The 26,424-nt window shown below is 38.6% G+C and overlaps 1 protein-coding gene across 2 annotated transcripts in view; it reads right to left on the bottom strand.

Moving 5' to 3' along the window:
• ZFPM2 (zinc finger protein, FOG family member 2) overlaps window positions 1-26,219 on the bottom strand; it is a 443,439-nt gene extending 417,220 nt beyond the window's left edge. For both annotated transcript variants that reach the window (XM_037048373.1, XM_037048374.1), the window contains exon 1: window positions 25,708-26,219. In XM_037048373.1, coding sequence (XP_036904268.1) covers window positions 25,708-25,747 — 40 coding nt within the window. In that variant the 5' untranslated portion in view covers window positions 25,748-26,219. The remainder of the gene's footprint in view (window positions 1-25,707) is intronic.
• Between the last annotated feature and the right edge of the window lie 205 nt (window positions 26,220-26,424).

Raw genomic sequence — 26,424 nt, 5'->3', positions numbered from 1 at the left:
TTCTTAAAGTAGATATCTGAACCCACAATAGAGCTGAGCAGATTCCCCCACTGCACTGTGCACAGCCTGATCTAAAGGACAAAGGCTTATGCCGGTAAAACCATGCTGCCTGTGAAAGGGGCAAAGGGAAACAGGCCCGGGTTTAACCAGACCTGAGGGGTCTACGATTGGGTTCCTCTGTACAAGAATACAAAAGCACAAATGCAAAGTATGTAGGAAAGTAAATATTTATTTAGAAAGCGAAATCTCAGGAAGTTGCCAATGTTAAAAATAAGATAATTACTTTTCCAGCTCAACTTCCCTTTACCAAGTCCCCATTTTGGCTCTTCCCAAGTGGCAGAGGGAAAGTTGAGGAGGAAAAAATTAGCAGCCTTAGTCACTTGCAGTTAAAGTATCTTCACATTGACAATTTCATAAAAATATTAAAGCACCTGAACATACCATCTGACCCCCTCCCAAGGCTTGAGGAAGGGAGATGGACGGTGAGGGACCTGACCCTTGGGCTTGTTCAGCATCCAGGGGAGTCCGTTGTTCCTGATACAGTAACAATGATGAGGGGAAAGACTTGATAGGTACCAATTACCGCAACCCCCCTCATCCATCTGCAGGGGGAATGTTGCAAGACCCCCGGTGGATGCCTGAAACCGTGAATAGTACTGAACCCTATGTACTATACTATGTTTTTTCCTGTACATTCATGCATACCTATAATTAAGTTTAATGTATAAAGTAGGCAAACAAGGAATCAACAGTAATAAATAATAATAAGACAATTACAACAAGATACCACAGTAAAAGTTATGTGAATGTGGCCTTTCTCTTAAATTGTCTGATGATCGAACTGAGACCACGATGGATAGCGCAGGGGACTAACGGGTGTAGCTCATGCAGCAAGTTCTGCACAAAGGGGTGATTCCCGGCCTGGGAAGGACGGTACAGGAAGGCTCCAGATCTCACTGCTACACAGAATGGCACACGATTTAAAACTTATACATTGTTTATTTCTGGAACTTTCTATTTAATATTTTTGGACTATAGTTGACTGCGGGTAACTGAAACCAAGGAACGTGAAACTTTATATAAGGGGAAACTACTGTAAATCCTTCTAGAATTGAACTGAAAGACTTAAAATATTCTAAGGCCAGTCAAGATTATGAAATCGCCCAGAAATCTACCTCTGCTCTGCCCCTTAAGTCCTTCATCACCATCACCTCCACCTTCCAAGAACCTATTAAATGATAACTCTAGCAAGTGATTATCTAGGTGAATGTTTTCTTGCATTCTTCCAGTGACAGGCAGCTTTCTACCTTTCCAAGGACAGCCATTCCATTTTGAGCAATTCTGACTGCTGTACTGACACTGAGCCCAAACCTTCCCTCAGAGGGTAGAATGCAGACTTTTAGTGCCTTTTGAAAGTATTTCTTCTGAGCTACAAAGAAAGCTAATTTGTTTCCTTCACCATCTCCTCAGATACCTGAATAGAACTCTCATAAGAAACCTATAATTTTCTTTTCCCATTAAACAACCCAATTCCTTCATCTGTTGCCCTGCTGTTAAGATCCTCCAGACATACTGGAGTTTTAAGAAGGACATAGACACTGAATATAATATTCAAGATGTGATTGGCCGGTATAAAGCTCCACAGGATTCCTCGCCAACACTGCAGAATCTTCTGGACTGCAACTCCCATCGAAGATTCACAATTAACTGAACCACTTATGAACTTGTCATCTGAGCAGCATATGAAGTTCATTCTTCTTGTCTTGTACTTATACAGTTGACTTTTCGAAACCAACGGAAAGGATGTTTAGGATCTTACTAAACATGACCAACTGACTTAGGACACCATTCAAGCTTACACAGAGTATTAAGCCTTGATCCTATTATTCTCATTTCCCATTAAAAGACACAGTAAAACCCATTAAAACAAAAATGACTGAAGATTTTCACAGATGTATAAGTGGGCCCCTCGCCATCTTCAGCACTCGGGTCTGCCTCCAGAAGACCAGTGATGTATTTTTACAGGGTCGTGTACCAGACCCAGCAGTTTAAGCATGAGAGGCAGAGACTGACAGGGATTAAGGAGAAACCCAGAGTCACATTACTCCGCATGCTGCAGTTTTCATATCAAGAAAAATAAAAAAAAATAATTCACAACAACGAGTATGAAATTGATTGTGTCTCTTTCAAACAGAATCAATGCTACTGCAATTGCTAAAGAAATGCATCTTTTTTGTCTTGGTTTGTTTTAGGGGTTTTTTGTTGTTGTTGTTGTTAGGTTGAAGTAAACATAAGAATTAATGTTCTTTTTAAATGGGTTCTTCAGCCCTTTCCCTGTGGTTCTCTGAATCAGCATATTTTGCTTAGGTCAACAGGCAAGTCTAAATACCTAAATTATTATTACTAAATACCTAAATGTCTGAAACATTTCTCTTGAATTCTGCTGAGTCTATTTTTTTTTTCAAATTGCCCAGCTGTACTCAGGGTTGTTTTTTTTCTTCCCTCTAGTGATAGGTCCTCCCAGGGTTCTACTGTGCTACCTAACTGTTTGGTAATTTCTAAGAGAATATGACAATACCTGCTCTCACCAATTAACCCCTTTGGGCTGAGTCTGAATGAATGACTCATAATACATCATCAAATCTGACTTCCTCAAAGAAGATTTTGAGACTACATCCAACATGTGTGGCAGAAGGGCTAACTTACCACTTAAATATAAAACAGATTTCTTAATAGTCTCCATATTCATGAAAACAAAGTATTAAGGTATCATGAAAAGTGCTGATGTCCTCAAAGAGTGTTGTCAATTCATCTACTTCTACCTCCGAAGACACTTACTAAAAATCCTCAGAAGCGTAAAGCCCTATACGCGTCCACAATTTGGGGAGGATTTTGTTTTCATTTCTTTTGTCTCCCCAATAATCTCCCTGAGAAGAGACTCACATTAACTGGCGCTGGCAATGCCTGGGCCATTGCACGGAGCCCTCCCCACACACCAACCAGGGAAGAGATCCTTCCTCCAGAAGCCACAGGAACCTTTCGCCTGGAGTACAAAACTGGAATCTGACAGAAAGTTCCTAATGCCCGTTGGTCCAAAGGCACTCCCTCCCAAGGAGCTCCACCAGTGCTGAGGTCACACGTGACCACTTACAGTAGGCAGTGATGCATGTGATGCAAAACGGAATTAAAACTGAAATGAAAGTGGAATTAACATGGCTTCAAACCTAAAATGTCCACAACTGCTCCTCCAACACAACAGTGATAGGATCAGTGACAGAATCTCCACAGGTTACCTACCACGTGTTCTAATCAGTCATAAATACCCATTTAATATATATATTCTCTCTCTAGAAAATGAGAAAATATTAGCTGTGTTAATGTTATATGTATTTATACAATATTTTATACTAGAGACTTTCTCTCATAATATTGACATAATAATGCAATTATCAATGTAATCACACTAATCCCCACTTGTTTTACATATTCACCTAAATGAGTAACATGTCTGAAACACTCACAGGGTGTTGCACCGAGCTGCCTGAGAGCGATGATCGGTGTTTTAGGAGGCATGGTGCATCTCCCCTAGAATGAAGGTCTCGGGAGGCCTCTCACACGTGTGCTCTATGTCTGCCTTGGTGACTACGTCATGCCTAGAACCTAACTCCATTTCTGACATATCTCTCCTCAGTTTGTTCAGTGAAGTCTAATGGTCCAGGACATTTTTTCCTGGCCTCCACATCACTATAAAAGGCAACACCTTTCAAATGGGTGGGTGGTTGACGGGGTGAATTACAGTCTTTGGGTGGCGTTTGTCCCCTGGGTCTTGAGAGCAATTCCCAGCAAATTTACACAGAAAGATATCCATTCTACTGCTCGTCAACGGCACCAAGTTTCAGACATTTTTGTTTAACAGATCATTCCAAGGACCACAACAGTCCCTCTTTGTCACATTATCCCATTTGGTTTCCTTCATAACACCCTGGTCAGAAATCACACCCTGCACTCACTGCGTCACCATTTCTATTGCCTGTTCCCCACTTCCTACAACATACATTCAAGCAGAACAGAGAACTGACCTTCCTAGGACACAACTGACCTCCACTTGTAGGACAGAACTCAGAGGACTCTGAGAAAGATGACAATACATGTTTGGTAATAGAATTAACAAAACTCCTAAACACATGCTACAAAATTTCTTCATTGGCAGCCTCCTTTACTTGTAAAACACGTTAAGTTTTTCCAAACAAGGAAAAGTACTACAACATTAAATAAATGTAATGGTTCTAAAACACGCTATATTCTGATTTCAGAAATATTAAACTATGAATTATAAAATGTAGAAATGTATTGTGGCTTCATCATCTCTAAAATTAGTCAAGATGTATATAGTTGTCAGATTTTCTCACCAGGATGAGTTAGTAAGGCCGTCTTCCTATGTGGTAAATCCCATGGCTTGTAAGGAAATGAAACATCATCGTTGCTCCAGGAAAAGGTCTGAGTGACGACCGTGCAATTTCTCTTGGGCTTTTCAAAATCATAGAAATTAGCTATCGGCCTCGAAGATCGTTAGGGTACGAAACGCCAATGTAGTTGCATCATCCCATTTTGCAGGTAAGAATTCAGACCCAGAGGTTCAGGTATTATTCTCCGGGTCATTTGAAAGGCTCAGGATGTCTCTCACTGCTAGGGCCCCCTCACCTTTCTCAAGAACTCCCCATTTTTTAAGGAAAAACACTCTGTACAGTGCAGGGCACATGAGAGGAGCTCAATAAATATCAGTTTCCTTTGTTCCTCCATTTATATCTGCCGAAACGAAGTCAACAAAAAACTTAAGATTTCACATCCTATAATACGAGGTCTGTCCAAAATGTCCAGCCATTGTTAATATAACAAGAACAGTTTACGTGACTTTGATGTGACCTGGCAGCCAAGGAAAGTGGACTGGAACATGTAGGTGTGAACAATGATGACTTCACTGTACTAGTCAGTGAGGGGTGGTAGACACTGTGGAGTGAGCATGCGCACTGTGTGACTGTTGCGTTCAAAATGAATGAGTAGAGCAATGAATCTGCATCAGATTTTGTGTTAAGCTTGAACATTCCTTCACAGAAACTATTCACGAAATTCAGAAGGTCGCAACTAGGGGCAACTGGTGATTGGCAGCTTCCTCACAAAAATGTGCCTACTCGTGCATCACATATTGTGCAGAGTTTTTTGGTGAAACATCAAATCACCCAGGTGACTCAGACCCCCACAGCTCAGATTTTGCCCTGAAACTTCTAGCTTTTCCTGAAACTAAAACCACCTTTGAAAGGTGCAGAGCAGGGGAAGAAATATCAGACCATCGATGACATTCAAGAAAATACGCCAGGGCAGTGGATGGCTATTGGGAGAACTGTGTGAGGTCCCGCAGTGCCTACTTTGAAGGGGACTGTGGCATCATTGTCCTGTTCCTTATTCCCGTGTACAGTGTTTCTTGTCTCTTGTATCTTCTTCAGTAAATGTCTCTATTTTTCATATTCCATGGATGGATACCTTCTAGACAGACCTCATATATCTTGTTGGTCCTATGGTTCTTTGAGATCTCCTTTGTAGCATCAGTTCTTATACCACAAGAAGCTGCACTGGTGGAAACCAAGAACTTTCAAATGAGAATTCTGCTCCTTTAAAGCTCACAGTAAGTTTTTGTACTGAAATATTGTAATTGTTTTTTTAATAAGTAAATGTCAAAGAGAAAGAGCAGAAGGGAAGGAGGGAGAGAGCAAGACAGACAGTGAATGTGAATGAAAGAGACATCAACCATTCCATTACTCAGCAGGTTTGTCAAGCTCTAGATTCCATTTCAGCCCACACTGTGGAGTTCCCCTCTGATCTAACTACTAGCATGATTTTGGGGGCGTCTGTTTGCAGATGCAGTAGAGTTATCAATCCGAACAGACACACAATCCGGGTCCAATGTCACTTCTCCTCATTATGTTAATAGTTAATACATGCAAATGAAAACACTCTAGCAATTTGATTTCTTTGAAGATAGTTTGCATATTGTCTTAGCCGTAATGACTATACACTTCTCTCAGCCTCCATTTATGCAAGGGTAGCTTAGCTCATTTTTATCAGCTCAAGTTCATTTTGGCTGCTACTGGAATGTATGTGCATGTTTCTTTTTTTACCTTTTGCCTAATTACCATTCAGGTACCATAAGCAGATTTTTCATGCTATTGGTGTTTTTCTTAATTAAGAAACAAATGAATTCTCCCTAGCAAAAAGATGGAACAACAGAATAAGATGCCAGGGGCTGATGTTCTGCTCCTTAATTGAAGCAGTTCTATTGTTCGGTGTCGGTAGTGAGGGGGCAGACATGTCGTAAGTGTAGAATGTTAATAGTACAAAAATAACATAAAACTACTTTTAAAAATAAAGAAGGAATACAAAAAATGCTGTAAGAGCTCTGAAAGCATAGATTTTTATCCACATATTAATTCTGACAGTAACAAAGTAGCTTCATTTACAAATCTCTCACACTTAGGAAGCCTGAGGTTCTAACCTCAGTCCTGAGAGATGCGCCTGCCCTTGTCTGCTTGCCTAGTTAACTGTACCTTCCTCCCCACTTGCTTGCTCTTCATCAATTAAGGAAGGACCCAAGGGAACAATTTGTTTCTTTAATTTGTGAATAAAACATTTCTCTTTTAATTGGCATTTTTTTTCCTATCCACAAGAAAATCTCTGTGAGTGTTATTACAACTGGAAGATAAGCTGTATGAAAATTCATGGAGACAGCTTTTCCATTTCTCTTGCAGTGATGAAAACTTGGGGGAATTGAGGTTTTAGAGGGAAGTCGGGTTTTTACTCACTTCGATACCAATGACACAGATCTGGACTGATGGATGACACGTTTTTCTCTAAAGAAGGTGTAAGATATTCTTTCCTCAGGTCTTTATTCCTTTCTCAGAGTACTAAAATCCTACATTATTATTTAGCTTCCTTTTTTAAATATGAAATCCTTGACTGAATTTTAAATATGCTAATGATTAAATAAGAAGCATCATATAAAGTAGTATGTTTTGTTAATAGAAAAATATTCTTTTTAAAAGTCTCTAGGTATCAATTTTTAAATTACTGAGTTTCCATTGGTACTGATAATATTATACTTGCTATCATCAAGGTGTCTGAGTTATGTATGGAATATATCTAAAAACCCATATGGTGAAAAGAAAATTTAATGTATATAAATAAGAAATCTGTGAATGAAACTTATGCCTATGTGGTTCCTATGCAGAGGGAAAAGATAATAACTCACTTGCTTTATCATAAGTATCACTATATGCATAAAAACAGTGACCCCTATTAAAACTTCACATTTTATGATAATATACCATGAAAAATACCTTGAGGTTGCTCTGAGAACAGAACCCATGGTTTTTTAAAAGTAAGTAAATAACCTTAATTTGAGATGATTTTTAAAAACATTCTATCAGACTACAGATACTATGTCATAAAGTCTCCCAAGAATGTCAACAGAACAATTTGTGTACAGTTCTTCAGGGAAAAGGTAGTGAGTAGTTCATTTGTAGTCCACAAAATTACACATGTCCATAGAAGAAAACATAATCTGTCTAACCATTTTAAATTTGAGAATCCGTATTTCTGTGAAAAGCATAAGACAAATTTCGAAGAACTGAAATAACTCACAAAATCTAAAATCCTACGAAACTATCAAGGAAGTCCCTAATCTGGTTGTTTTCCATTTCACTACTTTTATAAAACTGTGCAAAATGACCAAAAATAGATTCCCCCATGTTTGTTTCAGGCTTTGACGATATTAGAAGAGGGTCTACTTGATCCATGTATTCAAGTCACTCACGTAGTAATAAAGTATCGCACGATATTCAGTTAACTCGCGGTTTTTGTTCATGAAAACTCTAAATAAGATCTGGGCAATTCCTTTATTTTCCTCCCTTTCTTGAGCTTCCATAATATTAAGATGATTTAGAAAAGGGAGAAAAGTAAAGAGTTTTGGAGATTTGAGAATTACAGATTCGACATATACAAAATGTAGACTACTAGAATGAATATAATTTTTCTTAAAAGTGTTCCTAGAAACTAGTGAAGTTTTATTCTTTCTTCAAAGGCTTCAAGCAAATGGCAAAACGTTTAAACAGCACATCTGCCTACCCTGCTGCACGGGGAGCAGTGGGCGTCTCCCCTCCTCTCCCCCGGTCTCTGCCGTGCTAACATGGTGTCCCTGCCAAATTCTTGGCATTGGAAGAGAGGGGGAAGAGGCCATACCATAACGTGTTGATAATGAGGAGATAGAAATAGCAAACCAGCTGGATTGTCCTAATAAAGTATGTCTGGGATTTAGAGACACAACAACTATGTGTTCGGGTCATCCAAATGCATTTTCACCAACCAGTTACTTCAGTGACCTTTCCCAGACACTCCACTCGGGAGCTTCCCAAATAAATTTTGTGTATTAACTAACTCCAAAACTGTCTCAGGGGAAAAAATAAAAATAAACGCAAATACCTTATTACTCACATTTTCTAGTAATGATTATTATATCCAAGGTAGCTTATGTCATTTAATATCAAAAAATTACACAAAATGGTCTGTAATAAATTTCATAAATTTCAAAAACATGTACTAGTTTAGAGTTATATAGTATGTGTGATAACTATATTATATTTTACTACAAATATATTTTTATAAAAATTTCCCACTGAAGCTTGACATATTCTACCTTGGGAATAAAACTTTAAAAATCATTTTAAAGTTCTCTGAGCTAAAACCTTCAATTATCTAGAACATTCAGCATGATTTTACTCCAACTAAGAACAGTATTTACAAAAAAAGAAAATACTTCATGTAAGTATTTATCCATTGAAATATGTAAACCAAAGACCTTTAAACTTGTATTTCAGATACCTGGAGATACTTATCGCCACAAGAAAACAATTTACTTACATGGATTTTACCTCAAAATGCCAATAATTAAGAAAAATGCTTTACTAATGTATGCCTGGTACTCTTTGTATGTATAATCCACTCAGTCCTCACAATAGTGCTTGTATAAGTTTCTTTAATAACCTCTTTTTAACAAATGGAGGAAACTGAGTCACAATGTAAGAAACTCGCTCAAGGACAGGCAATGAGATAGTGGCAGAGCTGAAACTGAAACCATAATGCAAGACTCCAAAGCTCTGAAACAGTGTCCGATACCCCCTCTCTCAGGAGCGACTGTACCCACCAGTTGCACACACTTACATGCTCAAGCACGATCTCACCAGCAGCTACTCCACTCTGTGTCTCAAAGTTAATATGGATGGAAGTTCACCTATGTGCTCACTTTCAAGTAGATAGCTTGAAAAGTTACCTCTTAGAATAACCACCCCATTCCCACGGGGTGGCTGAGGAGACGCAGCAGACCACCAGATCAGGAGACGCTGCGTGCTGCATGCCACCCAATTCTGAAAATAGGTCCTGGTAACATGTAATTCTAACGACTTCTCGCCACAGAAACCAGTCATCCTAAAAATGTTATATAGTCTTCTGGGCAGCAGGACTTTTAACCAGATCATCGTCAATAATTTCTTCTACCAGGCCTTGGTCTGAGTCTATTTTTAGTACCAACCACCAACTTTATCATCATGAAAACCACTTGCGGCTTTTCATCACTTGACAGCTGGGACACCAGCAGACCACATGGGAGCAGGGGACTGGATCCACTCTGCATTTGTTTTCCTTTGACATCTCCAGATCTTTTGGAATAGAATTCTCGACAAGACACACCTCAAGAAGCCAAATCAAATTTCTTTTTCCAAACAAGCTCTCTGTTAGCATACAGTCATTGCTTACCACCACTGATGGGATGAATTCACTTCCACCTGACCATGCACCTCAGTAACACCCCTGTCCAAACTGAACAGGGAAAATGCAAAACTACAATAAAATCTTCAACTGCACCTTGGTTTCAGAATCCATGAGAATGAACTGAATGAAACTGACTTTTTGATTACGCGGACTACCGAGACTGAAACCATTTAAAAAGCCCTAACAAACTTAGCAAGGTGTCATGTACAGGATACACCTTTTATAGGCTTAGGTTCCTTCGAATGCAAGAAAGAAATCTTTGTTTTTAGGTTATAATTTCTCTCAATTCTGTAAATTACTCCTTTCCAAACTTTGTGCCCATGCTTTTAACATTACTTGACAAACATGCAATAGCTTATTTTCTTTTCCACTCTGTAATAGTTATCAGAGGGCATTTATGGAAGCTTTCAGGGATGAAGAACTTCACTGTTCACAGCGCCCTTCCTAAATCCCCCTGAAACGCGAAGCTTTGGTCTGCACCCCGTCCAGGTCCCTGTCCTGCTTCCGCTGCTGCTGCTTCCCACGAATGCATGAGATAACTGGGAGGATTGTCAAGGATGCAAAATCATTAATAAGGCACCAAAAGGACCAACATCTCTGGTCCAGAACTAATTAAAATATCTCTGCCTATAATAAGCCGGAGAAAAATGGGAAGCATGTTAAATCACTTGGAAGGTAAAACACTGGCAACGGGTTAAAAATGTGCTGTTTCAGGCCGAGCAGGACAAGATTTCAGAACTCAGGAAAACCATATCCTGGGGTAAACTTTTTTTAAAGAACGGCCTATAAAAGTACAGCAAATTTTAAAGAGTGATCTTTTATCTCAAACCCAACTACCATGCACTATTAATCTGAGGTTAATAATATCATCATGACCTATGCTGAAAATAGAGAAATACTAAACTTTAAAAGGCAATGTATATAATGTTTTTCTCTGTGTTATTTCCTTTTCTAAAATAAAACAGAGCTTAATCTTCACTTGAATGTTCACTTTTGGTATATTTTTATATTAAGCTTAATAAGGACTATAGAAAAAATGATCATTACAACTATTCTCCCTCACAGTAATATCTGAATTAGACAGGTATTGAAATATTTTATCAAATACTTCTCCATTTCCTATCTTTTCTTTCCAACCCCCAACAATGTTTATATCCTCCCAACTACACAAGTGAGGGTAAAATATGAGCAATGTAAAACTTAATTATAATGAGTATATTCTTGACGATTTTTCTCTACCTTCCCCCCAACCCCTGCAACAGCATTTACGGTGAGTAGCAGTGCTGGCGGTGGTATGAAAATAAGGAAATCCATGCCCTACTCCAAACTCCCAGTCCTAATTCCTAAAGAAAAGCATTATCAATAATTCTTGCACACTTTTTCAGACATTTTTCACAAATAATATAAGTATATACTTATTCATTCTTTCCTTTTTAATACAAGTAAGGAGATGCCATACCCATTTTTTTTTTTTTTTACTTTATAAGTCTTTGAGATATGTCCCTACCAGCATGGACACATTTGCATCATCCTTTACAACATGAATTACACTGAGGGTTGGCCCGTAATTTTATTCAACCAGCCCCTTACCAATGGACGTTTAGGGGTTTCTCATTTTTTGCTGTAACTAACCATGCTTGAATGAGAATACATATAAGGATTTCTATGAGATATGTGGAATGGCTCAGTCAAAGAGTTTATTTGTAATTTTAATTGCTCTAAACTGCCAAATTGTCTTTCAAAGAGGTTACACAATTGGCCATCCCTGTTACAGTTACTCTGCCCAGTTGCTGTTGAACATTTATCCTCCTCAATATTCATTTGTAAAACTAAGCTAATGCATATGAATGAATGGGGAGCTACTACCCAAGACAATCTCATGAGTTAAGCATAAACACATTCAATTTAAAAGATATTGCTCTGTTCATTTATTTTTGCATGTGTCGTCTTGCCTCAATAAAATACTCATACGAAACTACCGAAAACATTTAGTGATTGTTCTGACCATCGGTTACAATGTTGTTATTAAATTTACATATAGAAGTTAGAGGGTGGCTCAGAGGTATACGGTTCGATGCGAGGTAACAACAATTGCTAAATTCAACAAATAAAAGTTGACTAAAATCCACTGTCAGCTCACGGGCTTCTTGTCCTTTCTTATTACTAAATTGGAATTTGGTAAGGTCATGTAATTATCAAGCACATTCAAAACATACCAATCAGGATCTATTTTTTCTTAAATCTGCAATGGCTGTTAATTACCTAAAGGATGAGTTCAAGCTCCTTAACATGATACACAAAGCTCTTTAAAACTCTGGTCCCAAATCAGTTCCCAGCTGATTCTCCATCACTCTTTTCCACACACTTTCCTCTTTGGTCACAACTACTCCTTGTTCATCATGAACCTTGAACCCTGAAAAGGCCACGCCCTTTCATGTCCTTCTGCACTCTGTCCAGCTGTTGACTCGACCAGGGTGTACTTCCCTCTGTCCGGACTGGATCTCCTGCACAACCTTCAAGATCCAGCTTAAGTAACACCTTATCCTGGAGGCTTATCCCAACTCACTGAGGCATCTTGTGCCCCTGTCACTTTACACCTCCATCTGTCACGAATAGATCATAGTGTACAGTAATGGTGCCTTTCTCATTCACTCTGCATTGTGGTACCTGAAGGGACAGGCCATAGTTTATTCATTTTCCTATTCTCCCCTCCCCATGGCTTAACACAGGTACTTCCTATGGGTTTGTTGAATGAATAAGAGTTCATTTAATTAATTTGAAGCATGCAGATAACTCTTTTTTGCTTGGCAGGCAGAGTTACTCCAGGGGGATGGAGTAACTGGTGACCAGATCGGACAGGAAGGCAAGGAACACATCTTAGAGAATACGGTGGGCCGTAATAAAAAAAGGTTCCGATGTTAATTGCTAAAGAACTCCACTGGAGGATTTAAAGCAGCAGAGTGTTAGAATTTGATTTTGTTTTTTAAAAACTCACTTGACAAATAAAAATAAAACTGTTGCGCCCAGGCTATTGTAGCTCAGTGGATTGAGTGCGGGCCTGTGAACCAAAGGATCGAGGTTCAATTCCCAATCTGCACATGCTTGGGTTGCAGGCCAGTTCGCAGCAGGGGACACACGAGAGGCAACCATACATTGATATTTCTCTCCCTCTCTCCTTCCCTTCCCCTCTAAAGATAAATAAATAAAATATTTTTAAAAATAACATAAAACTGTTCCTATTTTATTTTATATGGTAATATTTTAAATGTAATAAGTGATCATACAGACACCTGTTCGGAAATTCTTTTAGAGTAGTCTTAAAGGTTACATGGAGTCATGTAGCCCATTGAGAATCTCATTAAAACCTCTTCCTAGAAAAGTTCTTGAAGATAAAAAAGTTTGCATAAAACAGCTGGATACTCTAAAACTTTTCAAAGCCTATGAATCCCAGGCTAAAACTTCCTATTCTACACGCCATGGCTAATTTTTCTTTCTTAAGAGAATAAGGACAATGTGCAGTCAACAGGTTTTCACCTCTTGTAATAGCTAAGAGCTTATTTCTCAATATAAAGAACACTGGTATTAACAAGTCTAGAAAGAACAAATCCCCAGAGTTCTTTCTTCATAACATCCCATAACGGAACTCTATTGTTTTATGCTCTTCAAAAACGTAAACTTCCAGATCAAGAGTGAAAAAACGTGAAAGTGAATGTTAGACTCATCAGCCCAGTCACTCCATCTCCAACTTAAACTCTTCCTTCACCAAGATTTCCAAAGCCAGAGTACTAATCAAGAAATTGCGGCCTCGCTGACCAAATAGCTGGTTGTTACTTTCCGTTTATAAAGACTGTTGATCTAAGTTATTTTTATAATCTGACATTTTTTCACTTGTCAGCTCTAATTTGCCTCAATATATAATTAGATATTTTTCAAATACAGCTTATACAGATGCAAAATAAGTAATCAGTTCAAAACAACATGGAATAACAGAAACAAAGAAATGAAAAAATACTAAAGAGAAAAAGGGCGGAGAACAAAGTATTAATCTGTGGTGTTGTGTGTGCTACCCAGAGAAGCAAGTTAATAAACTTTAGAGAGCTGTGCATGGCTCTTAAAAAAAGACCTCCAAATACTATCAAAGCAATTCGCATTCGACATCTATTTTACCACCTTAAAGTAAAATGTCAGTTTTACTGAATAACTGAGATGTCTGAATGTCAGACTTACACAGCAATTGTGCAAAGGAAATCACTTGTTTTCTCTTTTCCCCAATATAACCAAGGCGCTGACCACCACTAGCCAGGAGCACAGGGCACTGCTGGGCGCCCTTGGTGACGCGGCCATCAGAGCCCGTTTACTGGAGTGCTGCTTCTGCCCAAAAGATCTTTCCCACAAAAGTCTTTGTAATTGTTATGATTCTTCCAATTCCTTAAATAGGTTACGTAGGTAGGTAGGTAGACAGATGATAAATAGATAGTTTTGTTCCATTTAAATGTAGAGAGAAGGAACCAGGCCACTTCCTTATGGCACTTCTCCTGAAGGGATTACCAACGGCCACCAGCCCCCATCCCTGATCACTTGTTATGAGAACCACTTCAGGCTTTGGAACAAGTGCTTTCATGCAGTATTCCACTCGTGCTATCGGCAATACAGCACCTTGCCGAATTCATCTTGCTGATATTCAGCCCACGGTCTTAGCTGAGACCCCAATGTCCCTTGGAGATCTGACCCTAAAACTCAGAGAAAAATGACACATCCCAAAGGATTTCTAGAGAATATCAAACTGTCCTAAATCCAAACTCAAATCCAAAATGCTCAGATACCAATACTGTAACAGTTGTACTAATTTTCATGGCTAACACTGGAAAACATTTTATTCTAAAATGATTCTGGTTCCTTCCTTCCTTCCTTCCTTCCTTCCCTTCCTTCCTTCTGTCCCTCTTTTTCTTTCTTCTAATAATATTTACTTTATTATTTTAAAATTCAAAAGTGATCTACAGTGTTGTTCTGTAGTAGCATATAAACTACCTAGCTCAAATATTTTTAGATAATTTTAATGTGTCGAGAGTTTGTTGTTTTCCATGATTAAAATACAAAGAAACATTCCAATAATCCAATCTCCAGCAAGATCCAAGTTCATCAAATTACAGCACAATCATTCAGTCACCACAGATCTGTACAGAAAACAAAGTTCTCCCATTGTGCCAAGCAAGGCATTCCCAAATCCTGACATATCTAAACTGTTCACGAGGATAGTCTCTGACCTCAGCTTCTCATAGTCTGCAATACCCAACTACCTGGAGCTGAAACTCTAGATTAATGTATAGTGCAATTTTTCCCTCAGGAAACCTATATTTCTCCACAAAAAGTAAATTTTAAATACTAAGTTTGGCCAGTTTATGTGTTATAATTATCTTTACATTATAAGATAATGATGAAATATGTAAAAGACACTACATACTGCAAAGGATCGTATAAAAATCACCAAATTATTAAATAAATATATGCTCTTGTTTTTTTGTGATCTAAATGACAGAAACACATGAAATAAAACAGGAAGATAGTCCCACATGTCTGTTTGTAGACTGAATCTTCATGCCTTTAAGTGACTATCAAATGTTAGGGCTTGGACCTAAAAGAGAAAGAATGAAATATTAATAACGCCCCACCTTGTGGGAGCCTGGCAGTGCTTGACACTACACAGAAACCGACCTTTTTGTCCTTCAGGCTTGCCTACCAGGCCCCATCTTCTATCGCAAAAGCCAAATCATCTGATCCCAAACTAACTGTCAACTGCCTGTGATGGTGGGAAGCCAGACATCAATCAATCAGGTTTTATCAGACGCTCTCTTCGTTTCTCTGTTGTGCTCACCTTATCATCTGACCCAGTTGTAGCCCTGACTTCAGAAGCTTAAGCAACTTGATGACAAAATATGCGCCTGTTTGTCCAAGATGCACATTGTTAAGAAGAGGGGTGGTATTTTTAGCAGCTACCTCATATATTTGCAAATGAAACTCTTGAATATTTCAGTCTGACACAAGCCCCATTGCTGGCCAGTCTTCCCTGCACGCAAGTCTGCTCTTGGCTGTGGGAGGCCCAAACGCGCAAGAGTACGTAGGCACAAATCAAATGTCACTGGAAAAATGTGGTTATTTATGTCGATGTAGGCAGAAAGCTCATCAAAATGAGAATATCAGGGTGTCCCTTCAAGAAGAAAAAGAAGATCTAATGGATAAATGTGCACAATACAAATTCAGACAGTTTCAGCCCAAATAAATAAAAGTAACTCGGAAAATCAAACGCCTTTGTACCTACTCACATTGACTAGGGTCCTGAAGGAAAAAAATGTTTAAACCATCAATACTGTTGACAAATACAATTTAGCTGGCCCACAGCTCTGACGACGTACAAAATATACTCCTCTTCATAAGCTCATCTGGCAAGGAGGCAACTGTGACACAGATTATGAATTTGAATTTTTTTAATTCAAAGTAAATATTTGTTACATGGTTTTTACACAAAAGTGAGAAGAGCAAAATGTACATGTATTTTTTTTGATATTTGATGTCAGCCTAAGGAGCTGTTTACTTACTTAAGTTAGTCTTTTTTTCTTCAGGGAATAATTGGTCAATTTTTTAGATTTTCCTTAAAGCCCAAACAGTAATTTTCATTATGAATATAAGATTTTTGTCAACAGGCAGTATTATAAATATGTCATCTATCTCTCATTAAAGTCTTCACTTAACTATATTTTGAAAGATTTCTACAAGCAACAGAAAATTTACCCCCCAGTTTACTCACACCACTGTAACACTCGGTGGTGCTACAGTGATCTATTCTGACATGGATGAAAATGCACACCATGCAAATAATTCATACACAGTGATAAAGTACAAAAATAATCTGTACCTCATTCCAAAATATTTCCACTGAATTCACAGGGCTTTATAAAAAAAAGTGCCTTTGACCTTCTCAGCACATAAAAGAAGCAAGAAGTCTCCCAATACAAAGCATTTATATTTTGGAGTTATGAGATATGGGAGACTGAACGAAGCCCTACTGCTGATATAACATTTTTTTTTCCTTTTACACCCATTCAGAATTTTTGTGAATACCAAATATGCTAAAATGACATAAATTAGTATCATTAAATTATAAATAGATAATCAGATCTTTTCATTGAATTGTCTGACAACATTCAAAACCACTCTTCCAACTTAGGTAAACTAAATGCTGTAAGCAAAAAAGAAATGGAAAATATTGAGTGTATTTCATTAATTACTATTATTATTTGTTTTATTATTTTTAAAGTCACTTAATAAATGATTTTTTAGCTATTTTTAAAATAAACTTAGAGAAATCTGGCCCTCAATTGAATTTGAAGATTTGTCAATTCACTATTTTTAATCTTCTAAGTTTTCTGTAACTTCAAATAATTTTAGAATATACTACAGTGAAGCAAATTCAAGTCTTCCTTAAAAACTACACCATCTTTAACATTCCAAAGGAACTAGTAAAAAAAACTTAAAGTTCCAGATAAACAAGCAATGAAGGACATATATCTGTCTCTAACTCTACATTTCGTAATTCATTCTTCACGCTATTCAAGTTGTAAGGCATTTGTAAATTTTGTAATAAATAAAACAATTTTAGAGATTATGGTTGAAAATCTCTGTCAAGTAACTCATTTAAAAGATATCTTCCACATGCAGTATTATATAGATGCCAACTGGCTGAAAGCTATCTCTTATTGTCTCAATAAGAGATGCTCACCAAAGTTTTCCAAATGTAGATTAGAGTAATTCATATCTTCAAATTTATCTGTGTAAGAAGGAAATCAACAGAAAAAAAGAACATTAAATGTATCTTCAATAAATGCCCTTTTAAGTATAATTTTCAATGCATTTTAAAATTTAAGCAAAAAATTAAAAATAGTTTTTCAGTAGCCTGCTGAAAAGTTACTAAAATCACATATATTTGTGGTAGCTATATATAAGCTATTATGTCACATATATATATATTTGTGACAGTTGTTTATGATAAATTTGATATTGACAAAAGCCAAATCATGTACAAGAAAATATCAAACTAACACCACAACAACTTCTAGCAACTCAAAGGGATGCATTTTCAAAAATAAAGAAAATTAAGCTGTCAGTGGTGATATCTGGGTAAAAGGAAGGTCTATTTAATACTAAATATTATATTAGTACCTCTAATAAACATATTCCTTGTTTTACACCTGTGGGGATAGTACCAGAATAATAAACAATAAGCAGCATTGTCTTGAAAACTAAATGAGAGTTTACTTTCTGCTATTACCTGGACAATGCATAGAATGAATAAGCAATTAATTATATGCTATTGGTTATAGCTACCACCTGCACTCGACACTCATTTTTAAAGTCTCCAAAACCATGAGGTACATATTCAGTTTCCCATACACAAACATGTTTAAGTTTATTTAATACCCACAACCCCGAGAGCAGAGTTCTGCAGTTGCCATTTCTAAAGACAGGTTTTACTCTTTAGCATAACTTTAAAAAAAGAGTAAGATGAATTTCCAATTATATGATTTGGGGGGAAAATGCTAATTTTAGATGATCAATATATCCCAGGAATATCAACAAAATAGCCTGTCTTTTGTTTCTTGGCTTTCACAACTCATGATCTTTTATTATTTTTGCAAACATTCTTCAAAAACATCTACCCTTTCAACGTAATGCTTTAGGATTTCACTTATTAGCAATGAATATTTAATATTAAAATACTGCCCTAAGTATTTCTTCCTTAGACCTGAAGATCCATAGCAAATCTCTCTGGTCTCAGACATGACTAGTTACCTCACAGCCAACCTGAGGCAAACTGGTCCTCAAAAGTATTTTTTTTTTAAGAGGTGGACATTATAATAATGGACCAGGAAAGAAAGGATAGAAGAGGAAAAAAAATAGCCTCTTATTTTAACATCTGAAATCTTGAGCAAAACCAATTCTACCTAGTAATTATCATATATTCATTTTTACAAGTATTTGTCAAAAGTATAAATTACTGAGGCTTTAAATAATTCTGAAGAGGCAATTCTTCTCTACCTTTTTGTCATCTCAAAAAGACAGTCTGACAGTATGGTATGATACCCTCTCAGACAAGCCTCTCGCCACTAATATTTAAATCTCACCTATCCCTTGTGATTGGAATTCAGCCTCTATTCGCAAACAAAAACTAAATCAATGTTCTCAGAGTTCAAACTAGATCCCTAAACAGTTTGCCGCTCTCTATGCACAGATAAGATAAACTTTCTTTGACCCAAGAGATGAAGTTGCCATGACAATCAGAGAGTCCACTTTCTATATTGATATTTTGCTGATGTAACAACAAATAGAACCAGATCCTAGTGCCGATAATGGTGATTAATTAATACTAATATTGATCCCTACAAGCAAGAGACAAGGCTATTAACTTGAAGCCTGAAAAGTCAATTGTTACCTGTAGCAGAGATACTAGCAGCTGATTTGGAAGCATAATAAACAAATGTGCTATCTTTATGCTAATACCTTTAAAGAGATAGTTCTTTCTCGAAGGCCGAATATTGCCATGTTTGAGCTTATTAATTTCATTGCCTTTCAGCTTTTAAAAATATAACCTTAATGAGTGATAACATACTTACCCCTTTGTCTACAGTGGAAACACATTCTCTGGTGACTGAAGTCAGGAACTATTGCTGCTGTTCATTTGGTGAAGGAATGACTTTCACACAGGGGCAGGCACTGAATCAGACAGGATTTCAAAAGTACCTGCAGTATTCTCCTGAAAGGGCTTACTTGCCCTCCGAAATTAGGAAAGTAACAAAAACTCCAAGGGAACGTCATCTGGAGATCAGGGCTCCACGGCTACCATATTTACTCGTACTTTTTAGGGAACAAAGATTGCATGAAAAAAATAAAAATATTCTCGAAAAGTATATTCTGAAATAAACTAATTTTAGACTCTTCACACAATTCAGCCAAACATCACAAAACTTCCTCTAAATAGTATCACTTTGTTTAAAATATGAACATAACATTATTTTGAAGGAGAGTCCATCTGGGAAGGCACTTTCTTGAAATGTAAAAATAAAGAATTTAGAATGAGTAAAGTAGTTTATTTGTATAATACCTTTGTTACAAAAGTTTCATATTAGAAAGTGGAGAAATGACTAAAATGCAAATAAGTCCATCTTGATCTGCCCTGGTGATGGGGAAGAGCAATATCTCAAAATTCAAAATCCATATATCTAGTCCCAAATATCTCATTTTAGTAAACATATGAGTTTCAATCTTTTCTCTCAAAACTTTTTCCAGTGCTAATAACTAATAGCAAAATTTGGGGGGGTTTGTTCGTTTTTATCATGTGAAGGGAAGACCCAATCAGTCCTTAAGTGGCCCTCAAAGAGCAGAAATAACATGGCTGAGACCTTGAATGGTTCATGAACAGAAGTGAGTTACGATAACAAAGTGAACTTAATTTACACTAACTACTCTGTAGGCAAAACATAAATACAGATATAGTCTATACCCTTGATGTGATAATCAATGAATATCTTACTTTGTACCCACAATTTCCCAGAACAAATTGATGTATAAATATTTTCATTAACCCTTAAATATATAATAAATTTTAAGTTAGTAGAATGTAAAACTCAATCATCTAATTACATTTTTTACAACTTAATAGCACCGACTTAAGTACTATTTGACGTCACATCATATTTTCTATGTCTATGTTTAAATAGCTCAGGAAATAAAATTTACAAAAACTTATTGTTAACCATGAGATATATACATAGAATAAACACTGACATCGTTTGTGAAATTCAGAGATGCTCACATGCCTTGTAATTGAATCAGTAAACTGTATTATACACAAGGTCTCTAACTACAATTTACAGAAAAGTATGAACTTCTTTGTCCACTTAAAAAAATACTGTGATACCTGATATTAAACCTCATAGTTTTCCTTATTCCATAATTTTACAAATGAACCACTTCAGAGAGCTACCAGAAGTGGAAAACATAAGAGCTGCTCTTTCCAAGTCATATGGCCAAGTTTTGGTCTAAACTCTTTCACAGCAACTGGGATGGAAATGCTCCGGCAGTCATATTTTCATTGTTGATTCCACCAAACTTAAAAAAAAAAAAAAACGCCTACACGATTAATGATCTTTTATTCTCCTAAGAACCAGAATCCGTGTATTAGCCATCTTAAAATTTGCCTACTTTTTAACCTACTAAATATTATTCCTAGATTTTTTCCAGAAAATCCTATGTATTAATGTACCTCACATTTGTAACTAAATTAATTTGTTTACCTTACAGTGAGCTCCAATCTATTTATTTAATTGATAGGACAATTATTCTCCAAAAGGTATCACCCTTTATTGCATGGCCAGTGTAAACACAGGTGCTCCAAAATGCTACTCAGCCAAAAACGTAGACAATAAAATTCAGGTCATGAGATACATCATAAACCAAAAGGGAAGGCTTATTTTTAATGTTGTATTTCATTATTCTTAAAATTCAGATGAAATAAGTAATTTGTTTCAAAGCAAAAACCTGTCAATAATTGGCAGGTGAAAGTAAGACGACCTGAGTATGAGTGATGATTGATGTATTTCAACTGTGTATAGCATTCCCAAACCTTTTAAAAAATATTAATGATGATACAGTAGATAACCCCAAAATTATAAATTAAGCATTAATTTAAGAAACACTAAATAAAAGCTCTATACTAGAACAATGAAAACTAACCACAATCACTTCTTTGAAAACCATACTTTTAAGGCTCTAAAGATGATTCAGTTAAAGGCTTTCACACTAACAAATATTAAATAAATTTAACATGCAACATTCTCATTTTAAAACCATAACAAAGCATTTAATATTACCTACTCTTATGAAAAGTAGCATGAAACATGAAAACACCACTGTGCAAGCTAGGGACTCATATGGCCTGAAAGTATTAGATCATCTCAAATAACAGGAAGGTAATTTATTCAATATGAACAGATTCCAACTTCTGCACTAACCCTTCTACAAAACTGCTAACAAGATTATTCTTAACATGGAACATTTTACTTTCCAAGTGCATATTAAATTCCCAGTATCTACTTCACTCTTAAAAAAAATTATGCCTCTTAATTCACCCGTTCTTTTTCTTTTGCCACAAATTATTTGGTATATGAACTAGACTGAACATTTACCTTCTCCATGTTTGGAAACATCCAGTAACCTAAAAGTTTTCAGAAAACTGTACTTCAGTGGTATCAAGAGTGTTTTGTCCTAACCTCGTATGAGAAGAAAACATTTGAGTTCCTTTCCTCCCTTGTCCACCTCTACCTTAAATACTGGGCAGCATTTGCAACAAACAACCAAACAATCATTTTCCCAGAGCCAGGGCATTGCAGTGTGACTGAAGTTGGGGCCCCCACAGGGCAGTAAACACATTACTAGAGACAGCAGCTTGGAGAAGAAGACAGTAAAACTGCGCACACAAACACGTTTACTCATCATAAAGAGATGCGTTGGTAAAAGAAAAAAAATCATCATTGCTGTCATAAATTTTGCAGTGCAGCCCCAGAATGGAGAACAATCTGGGCAATTTATTGGCATATTGGCAGGAGGTGATAAGGCTAAAAACAACAACGGCAAGCAGCTGTGCGAGGAGATGGGCTGATAGCACGATGTGGCTCCCACACCAAACACCTCCCGTCCTATCAGGGCTTTTTATCAAACCAGGATGACAATAATAGCTTAGGAGAGAAAGCTTCTGAGGGGAGGGCAGAAAAATACAGTCTTGGAATAGGAAAAAAAAAATCTGAATTTTGGGACAAAACATGGGGGCAAAATACATAATTTATCACTGTATTATCGGGAAATCCAGGCAGTCTAATCAAGGAGCACTGAGTGACTATTTTTTGCCTTATCATCCAAAGTGGTGGAAACGGAGAAGGAATTATCAGGCTTCTGCAGATTGCTGGGCTGGAATTTTAATGGTAATAATCGGGTTTCTGATGGTATATCTTCTCCGCTTATCTTTCCCATTATCTCCTCTTATCTGGCCAGTCATCATAGCAAATTAATGGTGCTCTTTCAGCGTTGCCTTTTTATCGCTGCCCGGAGAGCACCCAAGGGGAAAGAATAAGCAAAATATTAAAATACTGCATAAATCACAATTTTAGATAGCAGGGAACTGTACGCAGTAAAAGAGAAAAAAAACTGTACCCAACAACCTTTTTGTCCTTTAAATTGACTGTCTTCAGAGTTTCTGGTCTGAGCTGACTTTTGCTTGTCATAGTTGCTCTAAACTGGGTGTGTGTTATCAGCAGTGCCAAAGCTTTATTTTCAAATTCAGGACATTTCCAAGTTTAAAAATGCAGTTTCATTAGTTGCACAAAATGCCCTTGTTTCCAAAAGCAGTTTTTATGACATTTTCCCAACTCACATTTGATCCAGAATATCAAAAGCAACAGTGTTTGTAATAATAACAGTAATAGTAATAACAACAGTCAGCTGCACTTCTTATAAACTACTAAATTTAGAGGGAGAGACCTATCATAGGAATGACTTTGAGGATCAAGACAAACTTCTCCGCCTGCAGAACTGCTCTTACGCCTGGACAGGCAAAAAAGAGACAAATGTCGATTTGCAACCAAGATGACTTTACAGCTAGTGAGACCACATTTAACTATTCCACCGCCACCCCCCCCCCAATACCCAGCCATTAGATAGCACGGCTCTACTATAACAATTCGGAGACCTTCACTTTGTCATTTCCCTTAACAGTGCAAGGCAAGGAGTGTGTCCACATTTGCATTGATTATCACCGTGACCCCAAATGGAATCCAAAACTGCAAGTGCATTAATAATACATATGTATGCATATACCTTCAGGCAAAGATCACCAAGAATAAACATAAATATAATATTTGTTCACTCTCAAATGAGAGAACTTTCCAGCTTTTTAAAAAATAGTTCATAAATCACAGGTTTCAAATAAGCCACTAAAATGTTTTATGACCTATAACACAAGTGTAGCATCAGCAATTAGTTCCAACACTTTAATCTTCAGTGATATGAGGTGGACACAGAAGGATAGAAAAAAATTTAATGTAGCTAATTGAGAAGATAACAAAGTAGAATCAGATGGTCTTTGTGTCATACAATCAATTAATATTAATTATTAACAATCTAGACAACAGCCCTGAACTAAAAAACATTTGCATTTACTGTTTATAATCATATCTTATAATATGCACAGTTTTCTACTAGAATAATACAACACTGAAACAGAAGGACGCGATCGATTTAGTACTAAAAAGTAAAAGGCAATTAGGTACAACCATGAATAATCACTCTGAAAAAGTGAAAGTCTTCAAGAACAATATCTCTACTTGATTAAAACTGCTTTGAGCCAAAAGTTAAGTCCAGTCCTTGCATAGAATAGGAACTGAAGTATAAAAGGAGAAGCCCACTAAAAAAAAGCTACAGTCGTGTATGAGAGGCAACAATTGTACACGGATATAAAGATCTCAACCCTTAACTGCAGCAACCTGCTCATAACGGGGACCCCATTTCACTCTAGAAAAGTTGATTGACACGATTTATTTTTAAACTACACCAAACAGAATCTTCAACTTCTGGGGGTGGGGTAAGTGTGGTTAATAATCAAAAGGGAGGGTTTCTATTAAACCCTTATTAAAATTGCACGATAGTCAGTTTTCAACTAGTTGCCCGACTTTAAACAAGACGAAGAAGTGGACACACCGCAAGGCTGGCAAAAAAAAAAAAAAATACAGTAGTAACGCTGTTTCTCCTTTTCGGCCAAAGCGTTGAAGACAAGTCGCAGGGCAACAAAACACCATTGGAGGAATTGTCCCCTAGTCAAGAAAAGTTGACCGAGTTGAGCTCTGCGAAAGTGTGTGTTTTGGGCAGGTGCCTGTAGCCCTGCTGTGCTTTTGAAAGTCACCCAGGTGTTCAGGGGCTCGGGGGGCTCTAGGTCACGCTCTCTCCTGCGCACCGGCGACCTTGAACTCACAAAACTTAGGTACTGGGAAGTGTCGGGCGGCCCCTCCCAGCGAGGACTCACCGCGCCTGCAGGGTCAGACGCAAACCGAATCGCCACTCGGCAGGGCGTCCTGGCCACCGAAACCGGAGGAGCCCTGAACCCCGGGCGCGACCTGCTCGTCGCAAGCCCAGAGGCCCCTGGGAGGAGATGCATGGCCGCCCGCCGCAGAGGCGCGAACTTTTACACCTACTTTTTGTTTCGCTTCGGGTTTGCTGTGGCTCTGGCACCGCCCAAGACCAGGAGACCCGGACCCTGATTTCCCACCGCCTAGAGACTTCGCCTCCCTAGCCCCGAGGTCTCCACCAGCTTTTCGGAGAACTAAGTTCTCACCCACGATGCTAAAAGTGGTTCCCAAGAGAAGCACCACGTCGATCGCAACAACAATGACAACAACCAAAATCATAATCATCTAAATGAGTGGGGCTGCCCAGTGAGGCTCAACGATAAAGCAGCGGTGACCAAGTACGGACAGGGGTTGGAATTAAAAAGAAACCCGGGAGCGCGAAGAGTGAGCGGAGAAGGCGTGGGATGTTCGTTGCAGCCTCTTGGTCGGCGCTCCGGCTGTCTGTCTGTCTGTCTGTCGCTGCCTAGCTTCCCTCCAGATGCTTAGGCAAAGTTTGACAAATCTGGAGAACCAGGAGCGGATTGACCCGAGTCTCCCTCCCTTTCCCGCTCCGCGCGCCCCCCTCCCCAGAAATAATCCAACCAACTCCCAGCCCCGCGTGCAAACTTACGTTTGATCTGCCGGGGTTTGCTCTGCTTTCGCCGGGACATCTCGGCGGCGGCCGCTGCTACTCGGGCTCCCGCGGTCCCCGCAGTCCCGGCTGCCGCTCTCTCAGCTCCCGCCTCTCCCGCCGCCGCTGGCCAGGCTCGGGCCGACGCCGGCTGGACTCCAGGTGCTCCGGGCGCGCGGGATCCGGGAGCTGGGCTCCTCCGGGAGCCGCGGATCCACGTTTGGCGATGAGCAGGCAAATGAAAAGACAGAGGGGGGGCAGAGAGAGTGTGACAGTAGGGAGGGGAGGGGAGAGTGGGGGAGCGATGGGGGTGGGGGGACGGGAATTTACAAACGGATGGACGGGGAGAGAGAAAGGGAAAGGGGGGACCGGGAAAGAAGGAACAGAAGGAGTGAGGGAAAGGAGGGCGAGCCGAAGGGAGAGGGGCGGGCGGCGCGGGAGAAGGAGCGCGCTTGCTCTCCCCTGGCCCCGGCGTGCGGGGCAGATTTCCGAGCGTGCCGCCGCCGCTCCGGGCCGCGCAGCTCGCGCTCTGCCGCGGGAGGTGGCGAGGCGCGCGAGGGAGGGGCGCGCCGGGGTTGTGGGGAGGGGAGACTATTCCATCAGCGAAAGGAGGATTGGCTGCATCTGAAGCCAGTCCGGACGCACACCAGGGCCCCGGCCTAGGTCGGGTGGGGCGCAGGGGAGCACGGTGGGGGGTTGGAGGGTGAGAGGCGTAGG

Source organism: Sturnira hondurensis, unplaced genomic scaffold (assembly GCF_014824575.4).
Source record: "Sturnira hondurensis isolate 20B ecotype Veracruz unplaced genomic scaffold, ASM1482457v3 Scaffold0006413, whole genome shotgun sequence".
In the NCBI taxonomy this organism is placed as follows: domain Eukaryota; kingdom Metazoa; phylum Chordata; class Mammalia; order Chiroptera; family Phyllostomidae; genus Sturnira; species Sturnira hondurensis.
Note: the sequence above shows the minus strand (reverse complement) of the source record. Positions and strands in the feature narration are given on the sequence as shown.